The sequence below is a fragment of the Orbicella faveolata genome, unplaced genomic scaffold (assembly GCF_042242905.1).
Source record: "Orbicella faveolata isolate gen_17 unplaced genomic scaffold, um_ofav_v1 contig_14, whole genome shotgun sequence".
NCBI classification, from domain to species: domain Eukaryota; kingdom Metazoa; phylum Cnidaria; class Anthozoa; order Scleractinia; family Merulinidae; genus Orbicella; species Orbicella faveolata.
Genome location: NW_028301541.1, coordinates 16418122 through 16440418, shown reverse-complemented (window position 1 = coordinate 16440418; position 22297 = coordinate 16418122). Strand labels below are relative to the sequence as shown.

The 22297-nt window shown below is 37.7% G+C and overlaps 2 protein-coding genes and 2 pseudogenes across 2 annotated transcripts; 1 reads left to right on the top strand and 3 right to left on the bottom strand.

The window, feature by feature from the left end:
- Positions 1 to 917: 917 nt before the first annotated feature.
- LOC149114227 (pyroglutamylated RF-amide peptide receptor-like) lies at positions 918 to 10068 on the bottom strand. Its single transcript, XM_089286744.1, has 5 exons — positions 9750 to 10068; positions 6268 to 6421; positions 5278 to 5548; positions 3461 to 3703; positions 918 to 2147 (listed from the first exon to the last, which is right to left on the bottom strand). The coding sequence occupies exons 2-5, from the start codon at positions 6378 to 6380 to the stop codon at positions 1905 to 1907; spliced, it is 870 nt and encodes a 289-aa protein (XP_089142870.1). The 5' UTR covers positions 6381 to 6421; positions 9750 to 10068; the 3' UTR covers positions 918 to 1904.
- Positions 10069 to 10682: 614 nt separating this feature from the next.
- On the bottom strand, positions 10683 to 21759 carry LOC110064946 (pyroglutamylated RF-amide peptide receptor-like). The gene is made up of 4 exons (XM_089287645.1): positions 21628 to 21759; positions 19647 to 19917; positions 15508 to 15750; positions 10683 to 11847 (listed from the first exon to the last, which is right to left on the bottom strand). The coding sequence occupies exons 1-4, from the start codon at positions 21738 to 21740 to the stop codon at positions 11557 to 11559; spliced, it is 918 nt and encodes a 305-aa protein (XP_089143771.1). The 5' UTR covers positions 21741 to 21759; the 3' UTR covers positions 10683 to 11556.
- Positions 12289 to 13421, top strand: LOC149114226 (uncharacterized; annotated as a pseudogene).
- LOC110064944 (uncharacterized) lies at positions 13676 to 14480 on the bottom strand (annotated as a pseudogene).
- Positions 21760 to 22297: the final 538 nt, after the last annotated feature.

Below are 22297 nucleotides of genomic sequence, written 5' to 3'. Positions count from 1 at the left end.
TAGTCTGCTGGCAGCCTGTTTTTTCTCTAATGGTCACTAGGACGAGTGTTTAGTCATTGTGAACGCAAAAGGGAAGAATGGCGGTGGCCGAGTGGGAAAGAGGGCGAAGCAAGGGCGGTATGGCCAAGTAGGGAAGAAGGCAAGACCAGGAAAAACGGAAAACGTTTGATGCCTTTTCGGGTTGAAACCTACGTTTTCAAATTTCTCTGGTGTAGTGTAGATGGGGCTTTATTTAAATAGTTATCATCAAAAATGGTAGCAAAATTGAAAGCTGTCTGTCTTTCTATATGAGAGTTACATCAATTTTCTTTATCATTAGAAACGTTTTGACGCTTAAATTTCTGCATTCTAATAAAATTGCAGACGTATTGTAAAGGCAGATTTTGGTAAACGGTTATTCAATTACCAATAATGATACTGCGAGCAGTTACTGAGCTCAGTATGCGAAACTGACAACCAATCACGTATAGTACTTAGCTTTATAATCCATCAAATATTTTCGCTCGCACGCGATTGGCACAAACGCACCACGTGACTGAATATGCCCAGCTAAAACTGGGGAATATCTGGGTGATATTCCCCAATGTTCAGATCACTCGTATTGAGAACAATAGTAAAGGAAATAGAAATGAAATATTATAGGAAATGTTATAGGGAAGGATAACAAGAATAACCATAAGCACAATAGCCTCCATTGACTTAAAAAAACTGATCGGATATTTGTCCTTGGACATTATCTGTTCTTTGGAACTCACAGTTTTTTCTCGAACTTCACTCTCGGAGCTCGAAAGCTGTTCCCTTCCGAGGGAACAAATATTGTCAACGGAAAAATTTCCGAGCATTTTTTCGCACCAAATGGAAGCTATTGTTTATATATACAGAAGCAGTGAACATATGCAACAACAACAACAAACAAAACAACAAACACTTTTATTTCACCCCAGATCTAGAAATAATTTATTATAACGATATATTGTTATAAATTAAAAACATAAATGATAGGCGCACTGGCTACCCATAATAACGCAGGAGGGTGCACGTGCTCGTGAACGAATAATAAACGCTAATTAATGCAAATACATGAATGATCATGCAGCTCTTAAATACACAACTTAAGCAGCTGTGATAATATTAAAGCCTGAAAAAAGTCAGACTTGAAAGGAATTAAGACCCAAGACCTCAGGGTTATTTACTGGGGCAAGGCAACTGGAAGCTGGTCGCGTTGTCAGTTTGTAATGTATACACCCGTAGATGGTATATGCTATAATAAACACATAATAAGTACTAATTCATTAAGCACCCTCTTTTTATGCAAGCTAAGCGTACCCAAAGCGAAAGTGACATTCAAGGCATTGACATTGAATAGACTGATTAGATGAATGAACTGGGAATAAACTCTGAACGCAATATTGAATATTATCAAAGTTCTTGAGTTAAAGTTTCTGTTTTTAATTAAAGCACTGAGCCACATTGTAAAAAAAAAAAAAAAAAAAATATGAGAAAGGAATAAACGCCCACTCTTCCAAAAAGCGAGCTTCTTTAAACAACCAAATGTAAATAGCGCTCCTGATGCTAAATTGAAGAATTGCAATAACCTTCCTGCCAGACCTATGAAAGGTAATACCGCCGTAAAGTGGCACACCCTGTGAGAGATTCCCTTGTCTTGGTGATCAGAGAAAGAGAGGAGAATCGCTATCCCGCAAGGCAGTTTAAAGTGCTAACATTTATCTCTCCAATCTGTATAATCTGTTTAATTTTCCTTTAACTATATAACAAAAAAACAGCATTAAAAGAAGAAATGTTCTGCATTTTTTTGATCGCTCCAAAGACGATGTCGCTGACGTTAAGGTTACGTTTTGTTGGCAAACTTGCTTCCCTGTGGATCCCGTGGAGCTGGTACAGCTTCAGCATATCATTCCCTTAAGCTTTTCTCGGAAGGTTTTGTTAACCAGAGCGTACACAAATGGGTTGACAGCGGAACTGAAGAGTACTAGCATATGAATAACAGCGTATGCGAGTCCACTGACACTGAGAGATGTGTAGTAGTCTAAGTTGTGCGCAATTACGTCAGGCGCCCAACAGATTCCAAATATGGCAGTGACAGTTACCCCCATCAAAGTGACTCGCTTCCGCACTCTCAGGACGCCCTGTGTGTAGAGAGAGGCAGAAATCCGATTTAGATAGTAAGAAATGAATTGTCAAGAAAGGTCCTGCAAACAGAATATATATTCCTAACGGCGTCGCAATGACAATGTTGTGTGCATACAAAGATACATGTATACATACAGCCAGAGAGACAGACGGACAGACAGACAGACAGACAGACGGACAGATAAGCATGCAAACTTCATTTACTCTCCAATTTATACAGAGTAGCATTTCTTCCACCTAATGTTACAAATTCAAATAATAAAAGAAGAATGAGAAGTAACCCAAGAAATTTATTTAAGTTCATTTGGATATGGTGTTGAAATCTGTAACAGCGCGATATTCATTTGGAAGCGTGGCCCTGGACTAGGAACCTAGCAACTGAACTAACGGAAATAAAGTATTCAGTAGCTGATATTTTTGGCAAGGTGAAAATATCTGTTTCTCTTAAAGTGTTATCATGATGAAACTCTCGATATCCATTTTTTTTTTTTACATTTTCGTACACAATAGGTCTCTCCTATTTCAAGCTATTACGAACATTAGCACACGCGGTTTTTTTTCTTTATTTCCGAGAATTTACGGCCGCCACTAATCTTCCTTGTTCCAAGTCTTGGTTGAGAATTTAAGAAAATGATGTCATTTTCTCCAAAATGCTGGACGGGTTGAAATTATAATAGCAAGCAATGTCGAAAATTGCACGAATATATGAGCCAAAGTTTTTTTTTATTCTTTGTGCGAACTGCTGTACCCATTGTTCGCATAATTTGAACCCGTGTGGTATTTTTGAGAAAATGACGTCATTTTCTCCAATTCTTAACCAAGAATTGGAACAAAGAAAATCAATGGCGGCCGTAAATTCTCGGAAATAAAGGTTCAAATAACATGAGCTCTAATGTTCGTAATAGGTTGAAATTTGCCAAGATATCCAGGAAAGAACTATTGTGTACGAAAATGTAAAAAATGGGTATCGAGAATTTGATAATATTGGAACTTTTAGGGAATATTTGCTGGATCACAGACTTAACAAACCTTTTAAGCATTAACAGTATTTACAAAGGTGAAGACATTTTAAGACACAGAAAGAATAATATTTGGCTTGCGACTGTTTGCATTGGTAACTGCATGATGGAGAGTTACAATAACGCTAAAACAAAACTTTACTAGAATGTTCGGGGCACCAAAATATAATCGAACAAACTTAGCTATATAGAAGTTTCAATCATGAAAGTTAATTTGCATACTTCAGTAATTATCGTGAGGAAAGCGAAACAAAGATGTTCACGTGTTGAACTTGTTTGTTAATACTTACCCTCTGTGGGAAGGCGAATTGATTCTCAGGATCACGTTTAAACCACAGTGCGTACACGATTCTGGAATACAACCCAGCCATCAGTACCATGGCCGCAGCTACAATGGCTAACGAGAGCAAAAATTCAGCTTTTTGCAGCCATTCTTCATCCATCCGCACACAGGCATTGTCTTTTACGTTTAAGCCCGTGATCTTTGGTATGACGACTATCAATGCGAAGACCCAAGAACCAGGAATAATCACCTAAAATAGGAAAGCATAAAACAGACGACTATTTAAGCCTATTAACGCATCAAAGTAGCTTTCAGGGATGCGTTTCAACGAATACCATTACGCCTCACACTGTTAATGAGTTAGATTAGGAGGTCTGGTTTGACATTTTTAAAACATTTCATCGCAGATAAAGGATTCTTTAGTCAGCTAGCTATTATTTGTGCCCCTGTTTGTCTTGTGCATCGGCCCAAACCTTACTGAAAAGTCTCGGCACTTGTTCTACTTTGTGTGCTTTCGTTGCAGTAGAAAACGGGCACGACCTTTCGTTCTTCTTTGACGACATCAATAATGTAAGCTAACAATTTGCCAACGCGACTGAAAAACTCGAACTTTGCGCGGAAAATTCGACACGAAACCTGTGATAATCTCTTCTCAAACTCATTAATAATTCATCAAGTTTAAACAAAGGAAATCATGACCGTGACGGTGTTTGGATATCTGATCTTAATGAGCATAGATTTTCTCCTTATTGTTAGTTTCCATTGAAAAGATATATCAAGCACTCAAGAAGTTCGTCAAAAATACTCCGCTACGCCTCGCATGTTCGACTCTTTTCGCGGTGTTTGGAAATGTGGTCAAACACTGTCTTTCCTGTTTGATACAAAACAACAACTTGACTGTGCGCACTTGCCACGTGAGTTTTATTTGAAGTTTAATTTATGTGGCAACCAAGTGACGACTTGATGACAGGTATCAATTAGAGGTTATAAAGAAGAAGTCCTTTTTATTCGTAACTTTCTTTAGAATCAATATTTTATGTATTTTTCAGTAATTTTTATATATAAGGCTCTATGAGATCCATCTAAAAAACCAGGAATATATTTTCCCTTAAATTGTCAAGTATTTGTTATACCGTTTCAACCATCTAAAATATGTTATGACGTAAGATGAAAACTGATACGCAGGTATCAAAGAGTAATCCGAATTTAAAGGCAGTTAAACACGCCAAAGATTGAGTTTGTTCAGTGATTTCTCATTTCTTTAAAGGTGAGGGGCCCTATGCCGTAGAAAACAAAGAAACCTTTTTTCTTCCACAGGCTTGAGAAGCGGATAGTACAACTATTCCGAGTTTTTGTAGCCAATCAGAATGCGTGAAATATACTATCCACTGATTTGGTATATAGTAATAGCAATAATTGAACTTATTTTTCAACTGAAAGATATGCCCTAGCTGCTTCATAAACTGCGAAAATGTCTTCTTATATTAAGGTAAAAAAAAAAAGAAAAAGAGAGAGAGAGAGAGAGAGAGAGAGAGAGAGAGAGAGAGAGAGAGAGAGAGAGAGAGAGAGAGAGAGAGAGAGAGAGAGAGAGAGAGAGAGAGAGAGAGAGAGAGAGAGAGAGAGAGAGAGAGAGAGAGAGAGAGAGAGAGAGAGAGAGAGAGAGAGAGAGAGAGAGAAAGCATTTTGCTTATATACCCTTTTCATAAAAGCTTGCATATTCCGAGATTGAGTGGCCGATCAGAATTCCTGAAAAAAAACAAAAAAAAACTATCCACTGGTTTGGTATATACTAATAGTAATAATTGAACTTTGTAAGTGACTCACCTTCAGTTTACGCTCGGTAAGTTTGCCCACGTTACCAGCAGGATAGATTACCGTGAAATAACGTTCAGCGGCAATTGCAACCAAAGTGACTACTGAGGAGGTTGCAGCAGTCCATGCCAAGCCTCCACCCGCCAGTAATTTGCATAAAACTGTACCAAATGTTCCTCCTGGGTGGGTGGGAGTGATCTTGAAGAAAGTCTGTGGTGTAACAAAGGTCGCATACAAGGCATCCGCTATAGCCAAGTTCACAAGTAAATAGTTGAAGGGAGTCCTGTGGAATATCATAAATCAATAGAGGATGAAGGGTAAGATAATAAATTCTTCTAATAGAACTTATTACAAAGGTAATCCCTCTTAAATTATGTTTAGACCATAAAAGGCTTCGGAAACCTCAGGAGGGCCTAGAGAAAGGCACTCCCCTCACCTGGACGGCACAAGCAGCTTCACATTAGTTTTTATCCTCCACGAAAACGTCCATGTTACGTGCGTAGTGAAATTAATCAGAATTAGGTTCCATGTCTAAAAATAAATTGAGAGGGATTACCTTGAGAATAAGGCCTTTATCAAGGACTTACTCTCTTACTCTTTATCCTCTCTTACATAGCTTCAGAAAAATGGCTGAACAAGATAGGAGCATCGTAATATTATCTACATGTGCGAACATTACAAGAGCTGTGGGAATTAGAAACATTGCTTGGAGTTTAAATGCTGCAATGGACTTTCGTCTTAAGGGAGAACTAACTTTAAACATTCTGGAATTCGCTGTTACGTTGTTAAGTTAAAAAAGTGTATAATTTAAAACGGTTGAATTGCCTGAGTTGAATCTCGAGCTCTTAATAGTTCTCTTAGACGTTCTTCCATGTTCACATTAGGCGACGTAAATCTCAAGCTAACCATTTGCTATTTTATTGTCATATAAAGTTGTTGTGTAAGCCTTCAGTAGCGTTTCAAACTGGCTGTGATATGTTAGTTATTTTAGCTTCAACGTACCTCATGTCTCGATGTTTCTTTATGATCGCACAAACGAGACAATTTCCAACGATGTCTATCACGACGAGTATAGAGTGTACCGTTGCTATGGCAATGTCAGATGATTGAAGCATGACTGAACGTTGCTGATGATGTTACACAGTCGCGAGGCCTTCTACATTTAATAAAGAGAAAAGGAAGAATGAATTCCTGACAGCTTAGCTAATCATTGGTTTAATGCGAGAAGTAGTAAAAGTGGAGAGGAAACATCATACTTTCATTATCCGCCACCTTAAGCTTATGGTTTCATAAATTTCTAACCAAGTAATTTAGTAAAGAGGCAGATCAGTTTTCTGAAGTACACTACATTGTTTTTATGTCAGTTACATGGGCCCACGTGTTTCACGTTTTCTGTGGGAGCGCGAATTATCGATATTAGCTTAGCTAGCGATTGAGTAGATTTGCCGCCATATTGCATTATCTTAGTCTTACTCCCTATGGCGTTTTTCTCTTCTCAAGCCCAAAACAAGATGGCGCTCGCCTGATCAAAATGCGCTCCCTAAAGTCAGAACCCGTCTAACAGGCAACTAGTATGTAATAAAAATCAACCACTAATGTAATACATACCATTCGTGTAATAAAATGTTTAAACACTGTTCTTACACTGAGTACGTATTAAAAGCCAACGTCAAAATGTTAAAGAGAAGCTATCTTGACAATTTTACTCGATCAATTACTGCTTTTTGGGTTTCTAAAACTACAGACAGTCTTACCATTTTAAACATATGCCCATCCACCAGGCAGGAAAATTAAAACAAAACAAAACAAAATAAAACAAAACAAAACAAACAAACCAACAAACAGAAACACACACATATGCACCAAAGCATTAAAAATATACTTCTATCTATCTATCTATCTATCTATCTATCTATATATATATTACAACATCAACTGCTCGCAGAGCAGATTGACAACTGACTTCAATTTTTCGTATTGAAATATTAACCGTTTTTTTATATATATATAAATATGGTTTAGTTGGTCGTCCATCATTCTACGCCATTCAAATTATTAGGAGGATGGATAGCAAGAGAATGGAATATGTTTCGTTTGTTAATTGTGCGTTCTTTTTTACAATGTCGCCATTTAAATCATTTTCCTACACGAACGAATTTTAAATTGTGCAGATTAAGAAGTTTGCCTATATTTCAAGTGAAGCCTGTCTTGGCGGAATTCTGTATAAATACTTATTTATTAACTTTAAGTTGATGTGGGTAAATTATCGTCAGAGCAAAAGCGCAAAGTAATATATTTCCCTAGCCGTTCTTAGTCCAGGGTGCTTTTACTGCTGTGTTGTGTAGCACGTGCAGTTTACTGTCATAGTCAATTCTTTCAGATTATCGATCAAATACTCATATTGATAATAATGAGCGCGGTCTCATAGCTACAAAGGTATTGCCCTTATAGATCACATTTCTGACTACAAAATAGTACGAAAATGGTACAGAATGTTGGGCGGAAAACGAAAGAAAATCTATTGAACAGGACAATGTTGAAAAAAGTTGTAGCTATGAATGAAATCGTTCAGTTTTTAGGCTGAATTGATTTGACTGCTAACATTATGCAATGAAATTATAATGATTAAACATTTCGGTTGTTTGATTATTCGGCACGCATATTAAGAATCTCGTATTCCTAACCTTGACAAGCTGCTGCGATCGCTTTTTTTTTTTCGCTTTTGCTGACGACAAGGTGAGTTGGTCTAAAATAATATGGAGAGTGACATTTTGTCTGATCTACAGGAAACACCATTTCTGTGTTAGCTATAAAAGACCGCCATGAAAAAAAGTCGAATCACAAAAAAAATATATATATATATTTATATATCACCTCAGCAGCAGAACGTCCTCATTTCGATCATTCGGGAAAAAAAAACCCAAGAACAGTTGTGAATATTAGCCCGCTATCGAGTGCGTCAGGGTTTTAATGACAGAGATAAATATTGCATGCGGCTGGTGTTCCGGCAGCTTTTCTAGTCCTCCCTCCTCCTCCTCTTATCATTTTAAACATATATATAAACACTGCCCACTCGGTAGCAACATGAAACAGGCAAAAAAAAAAAAATGAAAAATGAAAAATGAAAAAGAATAAAAACTAGAATTTAAAAAAAAAAAAAAAAAAAAAAAAAATAGACAAACTCCAGGTAGCAAATTAAAACAGGCGCTGCTTAAAAAAAAAGACTGGGTAGATGTTCTTGGAATTTATTTAGCCCTGCTTAAAATCTTGCTCTTAATATATAAACTCTTCTTTAAGTCATACATAATAATAATAATTATTGCTAGAAATTATGCTTTATTCAAAGATGTTCTAAAATATGATGATGCTGATCAGACATAAGACAGTTTTAAAACAATAGACAGAAGATATGACGCAGACAGTTTAATAATGTGAATTTAAAAGAAGAATTGCTATTTAAAACCTGATTGACACCTGACTTTGATCATTGTTTTCTCGTACTAGGATATTTTTATATGAACTGTTTATCTTTATTAAAAGTATGTTTTAGTTGGTCGTTTACCATTCGACGCCATTCTGCATACTGCGCGAATCAGGAGGATAGTTATAACAGAATGGCGTGAATATGAATTGCAGTATAAAGCTCCTATGTAGCACTGTTGTTTACGATGTAGCCTTTTTTAAAATCATTTTCTTTTCACGAACTGAGTTTGAACTTGTGTAGATTAAAAAGTTTGAATCTACAGGAACCACTAACTCTATTTTAGATATAAAATACCACCATAAAAAGAAAAAAAAAAAAACTGGAGTACTAAAAAAATAGATCTCCTCAGTAGCAAAAGTTCATCTTTTCGGTCTGCCGGTTAAACCCTTCGCGACATTTTGTGAACATTTGAGCGGTATCCAGCGCGTCCAGGTTTAATGACGGAGATAAATATGTATTGCCTGCTGCTCGTGTTGCCGCAACATTTCTTATGCAAACCTTAACTTCTGCTCACAGAAAAATCTACTACTGAAATTCCTGCTACAGACTTTCTCTTGTGTTTTTACAACTCGATAGGAACGCGAAGAAAATGGTTTCTATTAATTTTAGGAAACACTGGAGAGAAAAAACAAAAAAAAAAAAGAAAAAGAAAACTACTCATTTATTTGGATGATTAATAAAATTCAAACTCTCTTTGTCCGCTACACCATAATGTCAACAGCTTGGGTTGCTCCGTGTTTCTATCGAGTTGTCGAAGTACAGCTTTCAGCGACCTTGTTCTTACAGGGTGTTTCGTCATTTTATACGATTATTATTTGCTCGAAAATCCTGTTTTAACAATTCTTTCACTTCATTGCTTTCACACCGTTAAGAAAAATGGCTTCATACAATATGCAGATAATATCCACCAACGTTAAGCAATTTTTTTTTTTTGATATTTGAAAACCTACTTATAAAATATCTGGCATTTTGAAAACAAAAACGCAAATGACAATCATACCTGAAACGCTTTACCGGCGGAGAATCGGAGAAGTTGAACGGTAATGTTGTAGCCAATCTTAAAAACTGGTATCACTGATGACATCGCAAGAAAAGGATTATGAAGGACAGCAGTTCACTAATCATCATCAAGAAAATTATACAACTTGGACCACGTGATTACCACCAGGTGCTCGTTATGTTAGGCCCCGTTCACGCTACGCCGCAGAAAATTAAAAATGTAGCTTTATTTCCACGGTTAGGCCTACCTTCTACACTAATCCTGCATGAATACCGAGTTTTTCCAAAACGTTCTTCAAACCGGATGAACCTTATTTAAATAGTTATCATAAAAAATGGTAGCAAAATTGAAAGCTGTCTGTATTTTCATATGAGAGTTACATCAATTTTCTTTATCATCAGAGACGTTTTGACGCTGAAATTTCTGCATTCTAATTGAATTGCAGGCGTATTGTAAAGACAGGTTTTGGTAAACGGTTATTCAATTGCCAATAACGACACTGCGAGCTGTTACTCAGCTCAGCATGGGAAACTGACAACCAATCAAATATATTGCCTAGCTTTATAATTCATCAAATATTTTCGCTCTCACGCGTTAATGTAAACGCGTCACGTGACTGAATATGTCCAGCTAAAAGCTGGGGAATATTCATGTAATGTTCCCCAATTTTCAGATCCCCCGTGTTGAGAAAAATTATTTGGAAAGGATAACAAGGATAATAAACACAATAGTCCATATTTGACTTTAAAAAATGCCCTGATATTTGTCCTTGGACATTATCTATTTCTCGGAGCTCACAGTATTCCTCGAACTTCGCTCTCGGAGAACTCTTCGCTTCTCGGAACAATTAATGTCCGCGGAAAAATTTCCGACCAATTTTTCGCGCAAATGGAAGCGAACAGATGCAACAACAAAAGCAAACAAAACAACCACTTTTTTTTCACCCTAGACCTACAAATAATTTATTACAATATTATAAATTAAAATCAAAAATGATAGGAGTGCTGCCTACCCAAATAACGAAGGAATATGCACGTGCTCGTAAACGAATAACAAAAGCCAATTAGTACAAAGACCTAATTGATCATGCCGCCCTTACATACACAACTTAAGCAGCTCGTACAAGCCAACTGGGCGCTGGTCATGTTTTGAGTTTGTAATACACCCGCAGATGGTATATGTTGTAAGCATCACCTGTCTAATAAGCACACCCCCTACTGCAAATTCAATAAGTGTCCCCTTTCTTCAGAGCTCCCAATAGCGAAAGTGACATTCAAGACATTAACATTGAATAGACTGATTAGACGAATGAACTAAGAATGAATTCTAAACGTAATATTGACTTACTGAACTTAATCAAAGTTCTTGAGTTGAAGTATCTCTTTTCATTAAAGTATTGTTCCACCTTGGGATATGTAATGAATCAAAAACAAATAAACGTCCATCCATTGTAAGCGCCCCCTCTTCAATTAAGGAGCTCCCTTAAACTAGCAAAAGTGAATAGCGCCCCAAGCGCTATATTATAGCATAACGATAACCTTCCTCTCAGTTCTATGTAAGTTTATACACCTGTAAAGTTGCATACCCTGTGAGAGATTCCCTTCTATCACTGCTCAGAGAAAGAGAAGAGAATCCTTGTCTCGCAGGATAGTTGAAAGTGCTAACACTTATCTTAACTTTTTTCTCTCCAATCTGTACAATTCCGTCACATTTTCCTTTAACTATGAAAAACGCAGTATTAAAACAAGAAATGCTTTAGATTTTGTGATCGCTCCAAAGACGATGTCCCTGATGTGGAGGTTACGTTTTATTGGCAAACTCGATTTCGTGTGGATCCCTTAGAGCTGGTACAGCTACAGCATATCATTCTCTGAAGCTTTTCTCGGAAGGTTTTGTTAACCAGAGCGTACACAAATGGGTTGGCAGCAGAACTGAACAGTACTAGCATATGAATGATAGCAAATGCGAGTTCACTGACACTGACAGATGTGAAGTAGTCTAAGCTGTGCGCAATTACGTCAGGCGCCCAACAGATTCCAAATATGGCAGTGACAGTTACCCCCATCAAAGTGACTCGCTTCCGCACTCTCAGGACGCCCTGTGTGTAGAGAGAGACATAAATCCGACTTAGATAGTAACAAATGAATTGTCCAAAAAATTCTTGCAAAGAGGATATGTATCCCTAACGGTGTCACAATGAGAATGTTATGTGCATACAAAGATACATACATGCATACAGACAGACAGACAATCATGCAAACTTCATTTACTCTCCAATTTATATAGAGGAGCATTTCAAAGAAGAATTAGAACAGAGGCAACAAATTTATTTAAATTAATTTGAGAATGGTGTTTAAATTTGTAACAGCGCGATGTTAGAGACCTTAAAAGATCCGACGATGGCGAGTGTCTACGACGGCAGCCGTGAGCTGGGGGGAATGGAGAGAGGTCGCTGTCGTATGGCGCAAAAACTGACCTTAAGAATTCTAGTGGGGGACGCGGACGGCTTCATGACAAGCTTCGGTATTTCAGTGAAAGTATGGCATCCTTTAGAGATATACGTAACCTTCTCGTCGAAAGTTTTGCTGACGATGATATTTCCGAGGACTAATTTCTTCTCCTTTACGATGCAAACACCTCGAAAAACTCAGATTTCCCTTATGACTGCTATGGATCGTTCGACTTAAATGAGATGGACTACAGCGAGTATTTGGCAGAGTTTCATTTTCATAAGAATGTTCCCGTCCTTTTAGAGGCCTTGCAGCTCCCTGAGTCTTTCACGTGCCACCAAGGAACCACGATGGAGTAGAAGCGCTTTGTATAACACTGAGACGATTTGCTTACCCATGCAGATACAGCGATTTAATTCCACGATTTGGTCGCCCAGTTCCGAAGCTGAGTATGATATCCAATCTCGTGATGGATACAATTTATCAAGAGCACAATCACAGACTAACTCAGTGGGATAATACGCTTCTAAACCCACCACTTCCTAAAAGCTATGTCCGTGCGACTGACTCAAAAGGAAGTCCATTACCCAATTGCTTTGGTTTTATAGACGGAACAGTAAGACCAATTTGTCGACCTGAACAAAACCAGAGGGTCGTTTATAATGGACATAAGCGAGTACATGGTCTCAAGTACCAGTCTGTTGTCTTGCCTAATGGCATGGTAGCCAACATGTACGGTCCAGTAGGTAATTGTTTTAATTTAATTTGTTGTTGTTTTTTTCTTTTTTGGGAGGGGGAGATTTGGAAGCATTACACCCAGACTTCACCAAACTAAAATACTGATTTATCTGATCTCTTAAGAGGGTAGAAGGCATGATTCAGGTATGCTGGCTGATTCTGGTCACTTCGCGATCTGGAGCAGCATGCTTTCTCCATAACAAGAGAACCAATGGCCCTGTATGGTGACCCCGCCTATCCCCTACGTGTCCCCCTCCAAGTCCCTTACGGAGGTGCCGGAATAACACCACAAATGGAGTTGTACAACAAAGCCACGAGTGCCGTTCGTATGTCTTTTCGGGGATATCGTAAATTATTATAAATTTCTCGATTTTTAGAAAAATTTATTACTCTCTCTTAGTGTAGTTGGAAAATGTACATTGTGGGCGCCATTCTACGTAATGCCTTAGCCTGTATGTACACCAACTCTACATCAGAGTACTTTGTCTTGGACCCTCCAGCCATTGAACATTATTTTTCTTGAACATTTACATTCATTCATCTGTAAAACATAAACCTTTTCAAAATTTTTGTTTTTATTTACTTTTACAAACAAAATTTTGACAACTTGATCACCTCAAAGTTGAAGTGTAATTAAGCAGAGTGAGTTACTAATAAAGTGATCAAAACATCTGCAAGATGTGTCGAACAGTTTGTTTTTAAAAACAAACAACAATGTCAAATATAAATATAAACCATTTAAATGCTAAAGCAAGTATTTACAACAAAATCAAAGATGTTATGACCAGTACCATACAAATCAAGCCTAGTTATTTTTTCTTCTAGAAGCTTCATAATTATTTGAGACTGCAGTTGTTGGATTGAAGTAAACATCAGCTGAAAACTTTGCATCTGCTCTTGTTGCTGCTTAGTTTGTTCTAGCAAGATTTTCATCCTATCCTGAAGTTGTTTTCTTGACTGATCTTCCCGTTTACCCTCAACTTCAACTCGTTGCTTTTGCAGCCGCAATTCTTCCTCTTTCCACTTCCGAACAATATCGTTTTTTTTTTTTCGCGCAAATATGCAATTGTGTCACCTCCACTTCCACGACTTTTTTGCTTTGGTTTCACATTCTCCTCCGCCTCATTCCACTGCCTTTTCTGTGTTCTGCCCAGCTTTCTAGAGCTCTGTTTCTCATTTCCACTGCTTTTGGGTTGTAAACTTTCTTTTTGTCGTTTTCCACTGTGTCTTCGGCTGCAGCTTCTTTTTCGACTATTTCTTCCAGAGCCTTTTCCACCTCACTCAAATGACATTCGATTTCATTTGCCTTAATTCTCTTCGTCTTTCATCTTTGCTTTAAATTTCTCGCTCGGCAGTGTGTACCCCTCTCTAACAGCACACTTACTGACTTTGAATCGGGGAAGCTTATGGCCGTTCAGATTCATTTGCAATTTTTCCCAGATTTGGCCTCTAGAAATGCTTCCTTTTTTGTACTTCAAGTACTAAAATTTCTTGACACAAGCAGTTGTCATGTTCCTCCGTCCACTCCATGTTTGATCTGAAAAATCATGATATCTAGTTCAACAAACTTTTCCTCAAACAAACTTGGGTAAATTACTTAATTAAATTTCTGGTTTAGCATTCACTAAGTAGGAAAAATGAATTGAGAACAACTTACTGGACTGTTTTATTTGAACTAGTTTCCACTGAAGGTTATTTGCAGACACGAACTTTGGAAGCTTTTGAGACGGAGAAAGAAACTTCAGTCAATTTTCGCCTTTAAATGAGTTCTACAACCAATTTACATTTGTCACAAGCTAGGACAAATGTTGTCACTTCATTATATATTGAAAATGCTCGATACATTCGTTTGAAATGGCCTTAAACTAGAATGAGAGAAATTTACTCACGTTTTAGACAAAACGGCAAACACTTCGTTCCAACGTCGCAGACAACACAGCTACGGCGGGAAACCTCGCGCGACGGCTACCGGAAATGTGCAAGCAAATATTTTCACCTTCCGCTCGCCGTCGTAGACATTCGCAGTCGTCGGATCTTCAGGTCCCTATTCATTTGGAAGTGCGGCCCTGGACTAGGAGCCTGGCAACTGAACTAACGGAATTAAAGTCTTCAGTAGCTCATATTTTTGGCAAGGTGAAAATATCAGTTTCTCTTAAAATGTTTCTATGATGGTATTCGCGGTATCCATTTTTTTTTTAATTTTCGTACACAATTGTCTTTCCTAGATATCTTGGCAAATTTCAATCGATTACCAACGTTAGAACTCATGTTTTTTGGACCTTTATTTCCGACAATTTACGGCCGCCATTAATTTTTCTTGTTCCAAGTCGTGGTTGACATTTTAAAACACTGGAAGAATAATATTTGGCTTGTGACTGTTTGCATTGGTAACTGCATGGTGGAAAGTACCAATATTGCTAAAACAAAACGTTTGGGCACCAGAATATGATCGAATAAACGTAGCTATATAGAAGTTTCAATCATGAACGTTCATTTGAATGCTTCAGTAGTTATCGTCAGGAAAGCGAAAGAAAAATGTTCTTGAGTTCAACTTGTTTGTCAATACTTACCCTCTGTTGGAAGGCGATTTGATTCTCAGAATCACGTTTGAACCACAGTGTGTACACGATTCTGGAATACAACCAAGCCATCAGTACCATGGCCGCAATTTTAATGGCTGACCTAAGCAAAAAAAAAGCTTTTTGCAGCCATTCTTCATCCATCTGTACACAGGCATTGTCCTTTACGTTTAAGGCTATGAACTTTGGCATGTGGACCATCAATGCGAAGATCCAAGAACCAGGAATGATCACCTGAAATAAGAAAGCATAAAACAGACGACTGTTTAAACCTGTTAAGGGCCCATTAACCGATTTATGCACGCGCTCGCGCGCGTTGCTAAGGAGGTGAAATTTCACTTCCGGTTACTTACGTCAGCCTGAGCGCGGAAAATAAAAACAACTCAATAACTTCCAAATTCGCTTACATTTTACATGATTTTCTTTGTGTTTCACAAAATGCAAAGTAAAAAAAGTACAAGCAGAGGCAAAATAAGAAAAAGACAGAGAAACAAGCAATAGAAAGAGAAAAAGTAACTCCGTGTGGCTTTGTTTGATCTTACTGAAGTGCGGTGGTAGTGTAAATTGCGCATGCGCTGATAGGGTAACTTCCAATATATATCGAGCGCACTTCCGGTTTCTTTAAATGCTAAAGGAAACGCGGTTTTTCATTAAATCCAGCCTTTTTCGACGGATTTCGATCAAAGCCAACGTTGGAAAGATGGCTATGCATTCTTTTTTTCAAAATCATGTTTTTTTAAGAAAATTACGAATTTTTTAATATTTTGAAATTCTCTCAAAATCTGACCTTTTAGAAATGAAACAAAATCTATGCATAGCGTAATGAGGATTTAAATTAAAATATTAAATCAATGAAAAAAAATCCCGATAAAGTAATTTGCCTGGGAACCGTTGTGTTTTTTCAGTATTAGTCACATGACCATGGGCGTGGCCTGATGACGTCATCATTAGTGTTACTAATCATGAAAAAGTTAAAACACATGAAATGACTCTGAACTAACTAAAAATGATGAAGTTATATGAGAATAAATTTTCCTTAGCAACGGCTCGAAAAGATCGGTTAATGGGCCCTTAACGCATCAAAGTAGGCCTTTATAGATTGTGCTAGCGTAGTTTTTAGCACAATTTGAACAAACTGGTATACATGTAATTTTCCCATTCTCAAAAACTCAGCAATGCTAGCATAATTCGCATAGTTTGATAATTATTGAATCGTTTTTGATCCTATATTTTGATCATTTTTGATTTCAAGTCCCAAGCACTGGCTGATGTTATTCCATATTTAATGTTTTAGTACAATTAGTAGCAATTAAAGCTCACTGATCCTGGGGACTGGGGTCTGGGACGCACCGGAACTGGAAGTCATATTGTAAACCATGTCGGTCCCAGTACCTCTCATTAGACAAGGCTGCAAAATGGCGTCGGCCATGCCAGTTTTGCCAGATCCGAAAGAAAACTGGACTTATTTGCAATTTTTTCAAAGAGCATAACTAAAAAAAGAGTGGCATAATTTGGAAAAACGAGCGTAATTTTAGCATAATTTGGCCAGAAAAAGAGCAGCGCTACCAGCCTAATACTTTTACTAGCACAATCTGTTAAGGCCTACATAAAAGAATCTTTTAGGGATGCATTTCAAGGAATAAGCTGGGCTTAAACGGCCCAAAAAACGGTTATTGAGATGTCGCCAGTTTTGGTTACCTCAGCATAAGTTCAAATGTAGTAAATATCTCGTCGCGAAACTTCGAAAGGGAATAGAGGACAGATGTCCATATTTTTTGTATCTAGATTGACAGCAAATATCAAATTATAACGTCACAGCTAATGACGTCATGCCATAACCTTGATTTTTTGTACTTCTCTAAAAAGAACAGAGCAGGAGTAGTTAAAAGCTAAAAGCCGTTTGTCCATATCTCAAAAATTAAAGGAGATATGACATTTTAAATTTTAGAGAATGCTCAGCCCAAAAACGGTGATCCCCCTCGATAAGTATTTTCAAATTGAAGTTGCGCTATCCTGTTAGCAATCTCATTTAATTTGCATATTGACTGTTCTGCATGAGTAGAACCGGTGATTATCCAGAAAAATGCCCATCAATGTTTTCCCTACCCTTCAAAGCCAACCTCCTACCCAGGCTCTCTCTTCTCTGCCTCCCTTGGTCGTTGGAAGAAAGACTCTGATTGCGGTTGGTCACGTGACCACCCAGAATCTGGGTGGTAAAAAGATCTGTTGGGCAGGAAGGGGTGGCAGAGTGTTTTGATTGTTGCTGTGACAAACTTTGTGGGTTTCAAAACCTCGAGCAGTCGCTAAAAACTACTCGCTTTATCGGGGTTTGATGTGCAATTTTACCGAAGAAGAATGCCACATTATTTCTGCCATCTCCAAAACATACTGAGAAGGCTTCCGTTCACAAAGAAATTCGGCAGCCGAATGGAGCTCAAACTTTTCCACGGTAAACGCATGTAAAATGTTACATACCGAATCGAGGTGAAACCAATGGATCAGTCTCTTGAATCTTTGAATTTGGAGGTAATTCATTTTCTTCTTTGTGCGGTATTTCGTATGTTAAAAAGTATTTGTCACACGGCCGACTAGTCGAGTATTCTGGCTTTTGATTTACAGCAATGTAAAATGATTCAGTACAGTTTTCTTAACATAAACCTACACTTTCATTTGCATCAGTTTTATGTAAGTTTACATTTAGACAGATGTTTAAACACGGTTCCTTGGCATAGTCAAGAATTATATTTTGCAAAATGGTAAATAAAACACCGCTTTATATAATGCGTGAGGTTAATTCAGGCAACATGAAACAGCGAAACCGTTTTACCTCTTAGTAATTCGACCGGCAGGAATTGAAATCAGAGTGATGCTTCAATACGCTGGATAAATGCAAATATATTTCGTTTCACCTGTGTGAAGCTTAGAATAAGACTGGAGAATTTCAAAGGTGTATTTGCCCGTGTGTGATTTAACATAGTGATCACCAGCGATCACCTTTGTTTCTCTCCAGTTGAGACTGACAAAAATTCTTCGTTGACTTTACCCCCGTGGAAAAGTTTGTCACAGGTGGTCACATGACCAGCTGCAACCAGGGTCTTTCTTCCAACGACCAAGGGAAGCAGAGAAGAGAGAGCCTGGGAACGAGGTTGCTTCTAAGCACCTCAAAACGTATTTGTGAGGCCATTAAAAGTGACGTCATCAATTATTTAAACAAAAAAACTTGTTTAAGAGGCCAAGACCGAAAAATCTAAAATGATACGATTTTTAGCAGCACTAAATTGCTATAACTCGAGAAATATTTGTTATAGCGAGGAACGATTTTCAGTATGATAGTCATGTTCTTTCAAATGGTGTATTTGGTGGTTTGAAATTAGAAAATTTGTCTAACACGTTTTTGTGACGTCATCAAATATGACGTCACAATATGACATTTTGACATTTTGTTACACTCATGATTTATGCGACAACTGAGTAATAGCTTGATGACAGGTATCAATTAAAGGTTATCAATAGAAACTCGTTTTTTATTCATAGCTTTGTTTAGAATCAATATTTTCCCCTAAAATTTTTATACAAAAGGCTCAATGAGATCTATCCGAAAAACCGGAAATATATTTTTCCTTAAATTGTCAAGTATTTGGTATACTGATTAGACCACCTCAAAATATGTTATGACGTAAGATGAAACTGATACACAGCTATCAAAGAGTGATCCGAATTTAAGGGCACCTAAACACGCCAAAGATTGAATTTGTTTAGTGATTTCTCGTTTCCTTAAAGATGAGGGGCCCCATACGGTAGAAAACAAGGAAACCATTTTTTTTTTTTTTTACGGGCTTGGGAGGCGGATAGTATAACTATTCCGAGTTTTTGTAGCCAATCAGAACGCGTGAAAAATACCATCCACTAGTTTAAACTTTTCTTATTGAAAGAAATGCTCCAGCTGCTTCATAGGCTGTGAAAATGTCTTCTTCAGTTACGGTAGAAAAGAAAGAAAGCATTTTTCTTATAGACCTTTTTCATAAATGCCTGCCTATTCCGAGTTTGAGCAGCCAATCAGAATGAGATAGACACTACCAACTGGTTTGGTACTTACCAATACTAATAATTAAACTTTGTCAGTGACGCACCTTCAGTTTGCGCTTGGTAAGTTTGCTCACGTTACCAGCGGGATAGATTACTGTATAATATCGTTCAGCGGCAATTGCAGCCAAAGTAACAACCGAGGAGGTTCCAGCAATCCATGCGAGGTTTCCACCTGTTATTATTTTACATAAAACTGTTCCAGCTATCCCTTCTGGGTGGGTGGGAGTGATCTTGAAGAAAGTCTGTGGTGTAACAAAGGTCGCAAACAAGGCATCCGCTACAGCCAGGTTCACAAGTAAATAGTTGATGGGAGTCCTGTGGAATATCATGAATCAACAGAGGATGAAGTGTAAGAGAAGAAATTCTTCAAATACGTCTTATTACAAAGGTAATCCCTCTTAAATTATCTTTAGACCATTTCAGGCTTTGGAAACCTCAGGAGGGCCTAGAGAAAGGCACTCTCCTCACCTGGACAGCACAAGCCGTTTTACACTAATTTTCATCCTCGACGGAAACTTCCATGTTACGCGCGTAGTGACATTATTCAAAACTTTTAGAGGGATTATCTTAAGAATAAGGCATTTATGAATGACTTACTCTCTCAATTTTTATCCTGTCTTGCATAACTTCAGAAGAATGACTGAACTAGAAAAGAGCATGGTAATATCATCTCCATGTGCGAATGCACAACACCCGTCGGGGTTAGAAATATTGCCTTAAATGTAAATGCCTCAATTGACTTTCGTCTTAAGGTAATAAATAATTTTAATATTACCGAATGCGTTGTGACGTTGTTCAGTTTGAAAATTTAAAACGGCTGAGTTGCCTGAGTTGGAATTCTTATACTCCGATGTAAATTTGAATACGTCAACTTATAATTGAAGAACTATCAAAAAATTAGTCTCTTTATAGCTTTCTCAAATAAATAAATATACATTTATATAGCGCCATTTTCCACTAATTGTCCATGGCGCTTTACAATACTTTAAAATTAAAATCCTAATTCTTTAAAAACCTAAAATCCTACATCCTAAAAGTTAAAATCCTAAGAATTAAATACGCTATATAATACAATTAGGCTACAAATAAAAAGTAAAAACTACAAATCAAATGCACGCTTAAAAAGATAAGTCTTAAGATTAGCCTTAAAAACTGCCTCTGATGATGAAAGTCTGGTCTGGAGGGGTAGTTTATTCCAGAGCCTTGGTGCCGCCACGGAAAAAGTCTTTTCACCATACGTTTTAAGATTTGCTCTAGGCTCATCAAGCAACCTGTTGTTTGAAGATCTTAGTGTGCGACCAGAAATGTTAAATCGCAGTAGGTCTCTAATGTAATCAGGGGCCAGTCCATTCAGAGCTTTGTAAGTTAACAACAATATTTTGAAAATAATCCTAAAATGAACTGGCAACCAATGTAAGCTCCTTAGTATTGATGTGATGTGTTCCTGCCTTCTAGTCAAGGTAACAAGGCGAGCTGCTGAGTTCTGTACAAGCTGAAGTCTATTAATCAGATACTTTGGGAGACCGTACAGTAGGGCGTTACAATAGTCCAAACGCGATGTTTTGTAAGCGTGAACAATAGTCTCAGTAGTACTCTGGGATAGGTATCGCCTAATTTTAGCTATACCACGAATGCGGAAAAATGCGCTGTTGCAGGTTATTTTAACGTGTTCTTTGAAATCCAAACATTGATCGAATGCAACTCCTAAATTCCTGCCCTGTTTTCTAGACTTGATTACTTCATCACCAACTCGTATATAGTCGAGGGGTGGTCGTGGACGATATTTAGAACTAATAACCAAAAGTTCAGTCTTATCCCGATTTAACTTAAGTTTGTTGCGCAGCATCCAGTCCCCAATCAGTACAGAGACTGACACTGACTCAAACGTTCTCCCATGTTCACATCAGACTATGTAAATCTCAAGCGAGCCATTTACTATTCCACTGTTATATACAGTTGCCGTGTTAGCCTTCATTAGTGTTTTAAACTGGCTGTGATATTATAGTTATTTTCGTGTCCACATACCTCATGTCGCGATGTTTCTTTATGATCACACAAACGAGGCAATTTCCAACAATGTCTACGATAACAAGTACGGAATGTACCGTCGCTATGGCAATGCCAGATGATTCGATCATAGTTGAATGTTGTTGATGATATTGCGCAGTCGTTAGGTCTGCTGGGTTTAATGAAGAGATAAGGAAGAATAAATTCCTAATATAGTATAGAGTGTACCGTTGCTATGGCAATACCAGATGATTGAAGCATGACTGAGTGTTGTCGATGTTACACAGTCGCGAGGCCTGCTAGGTTTAATGAAGAGATAAGGAATAATGAATTCCTGACAGCTAAGTTAAACACTGGTTTAATGCGAGAAGTCGTAAAAGTGGAGAGAAAACATAATACATTTATAAGATCATATGCCACCTTATGGTTTGATAATTTTCTAACCACGTAACTTAGTAAATAGGCACATCAGTTTTACGACGTACACTACATTGTTTTTGTGTCAGTTACAGGCGCACGTGTTTCAAAAAATATGCAGGCGTTTTCAAAGGGAGTGCGAATTATCGATATCAGCTCAGCTAGCGAGTGAGTAGATTTGCCGCCATGTGGCATTATCTCACTCCAAGAGATTATCAAGGTAAGAAAGTGAATCCCCCATATAGGCCTTATATCCAAGACATTATACCCA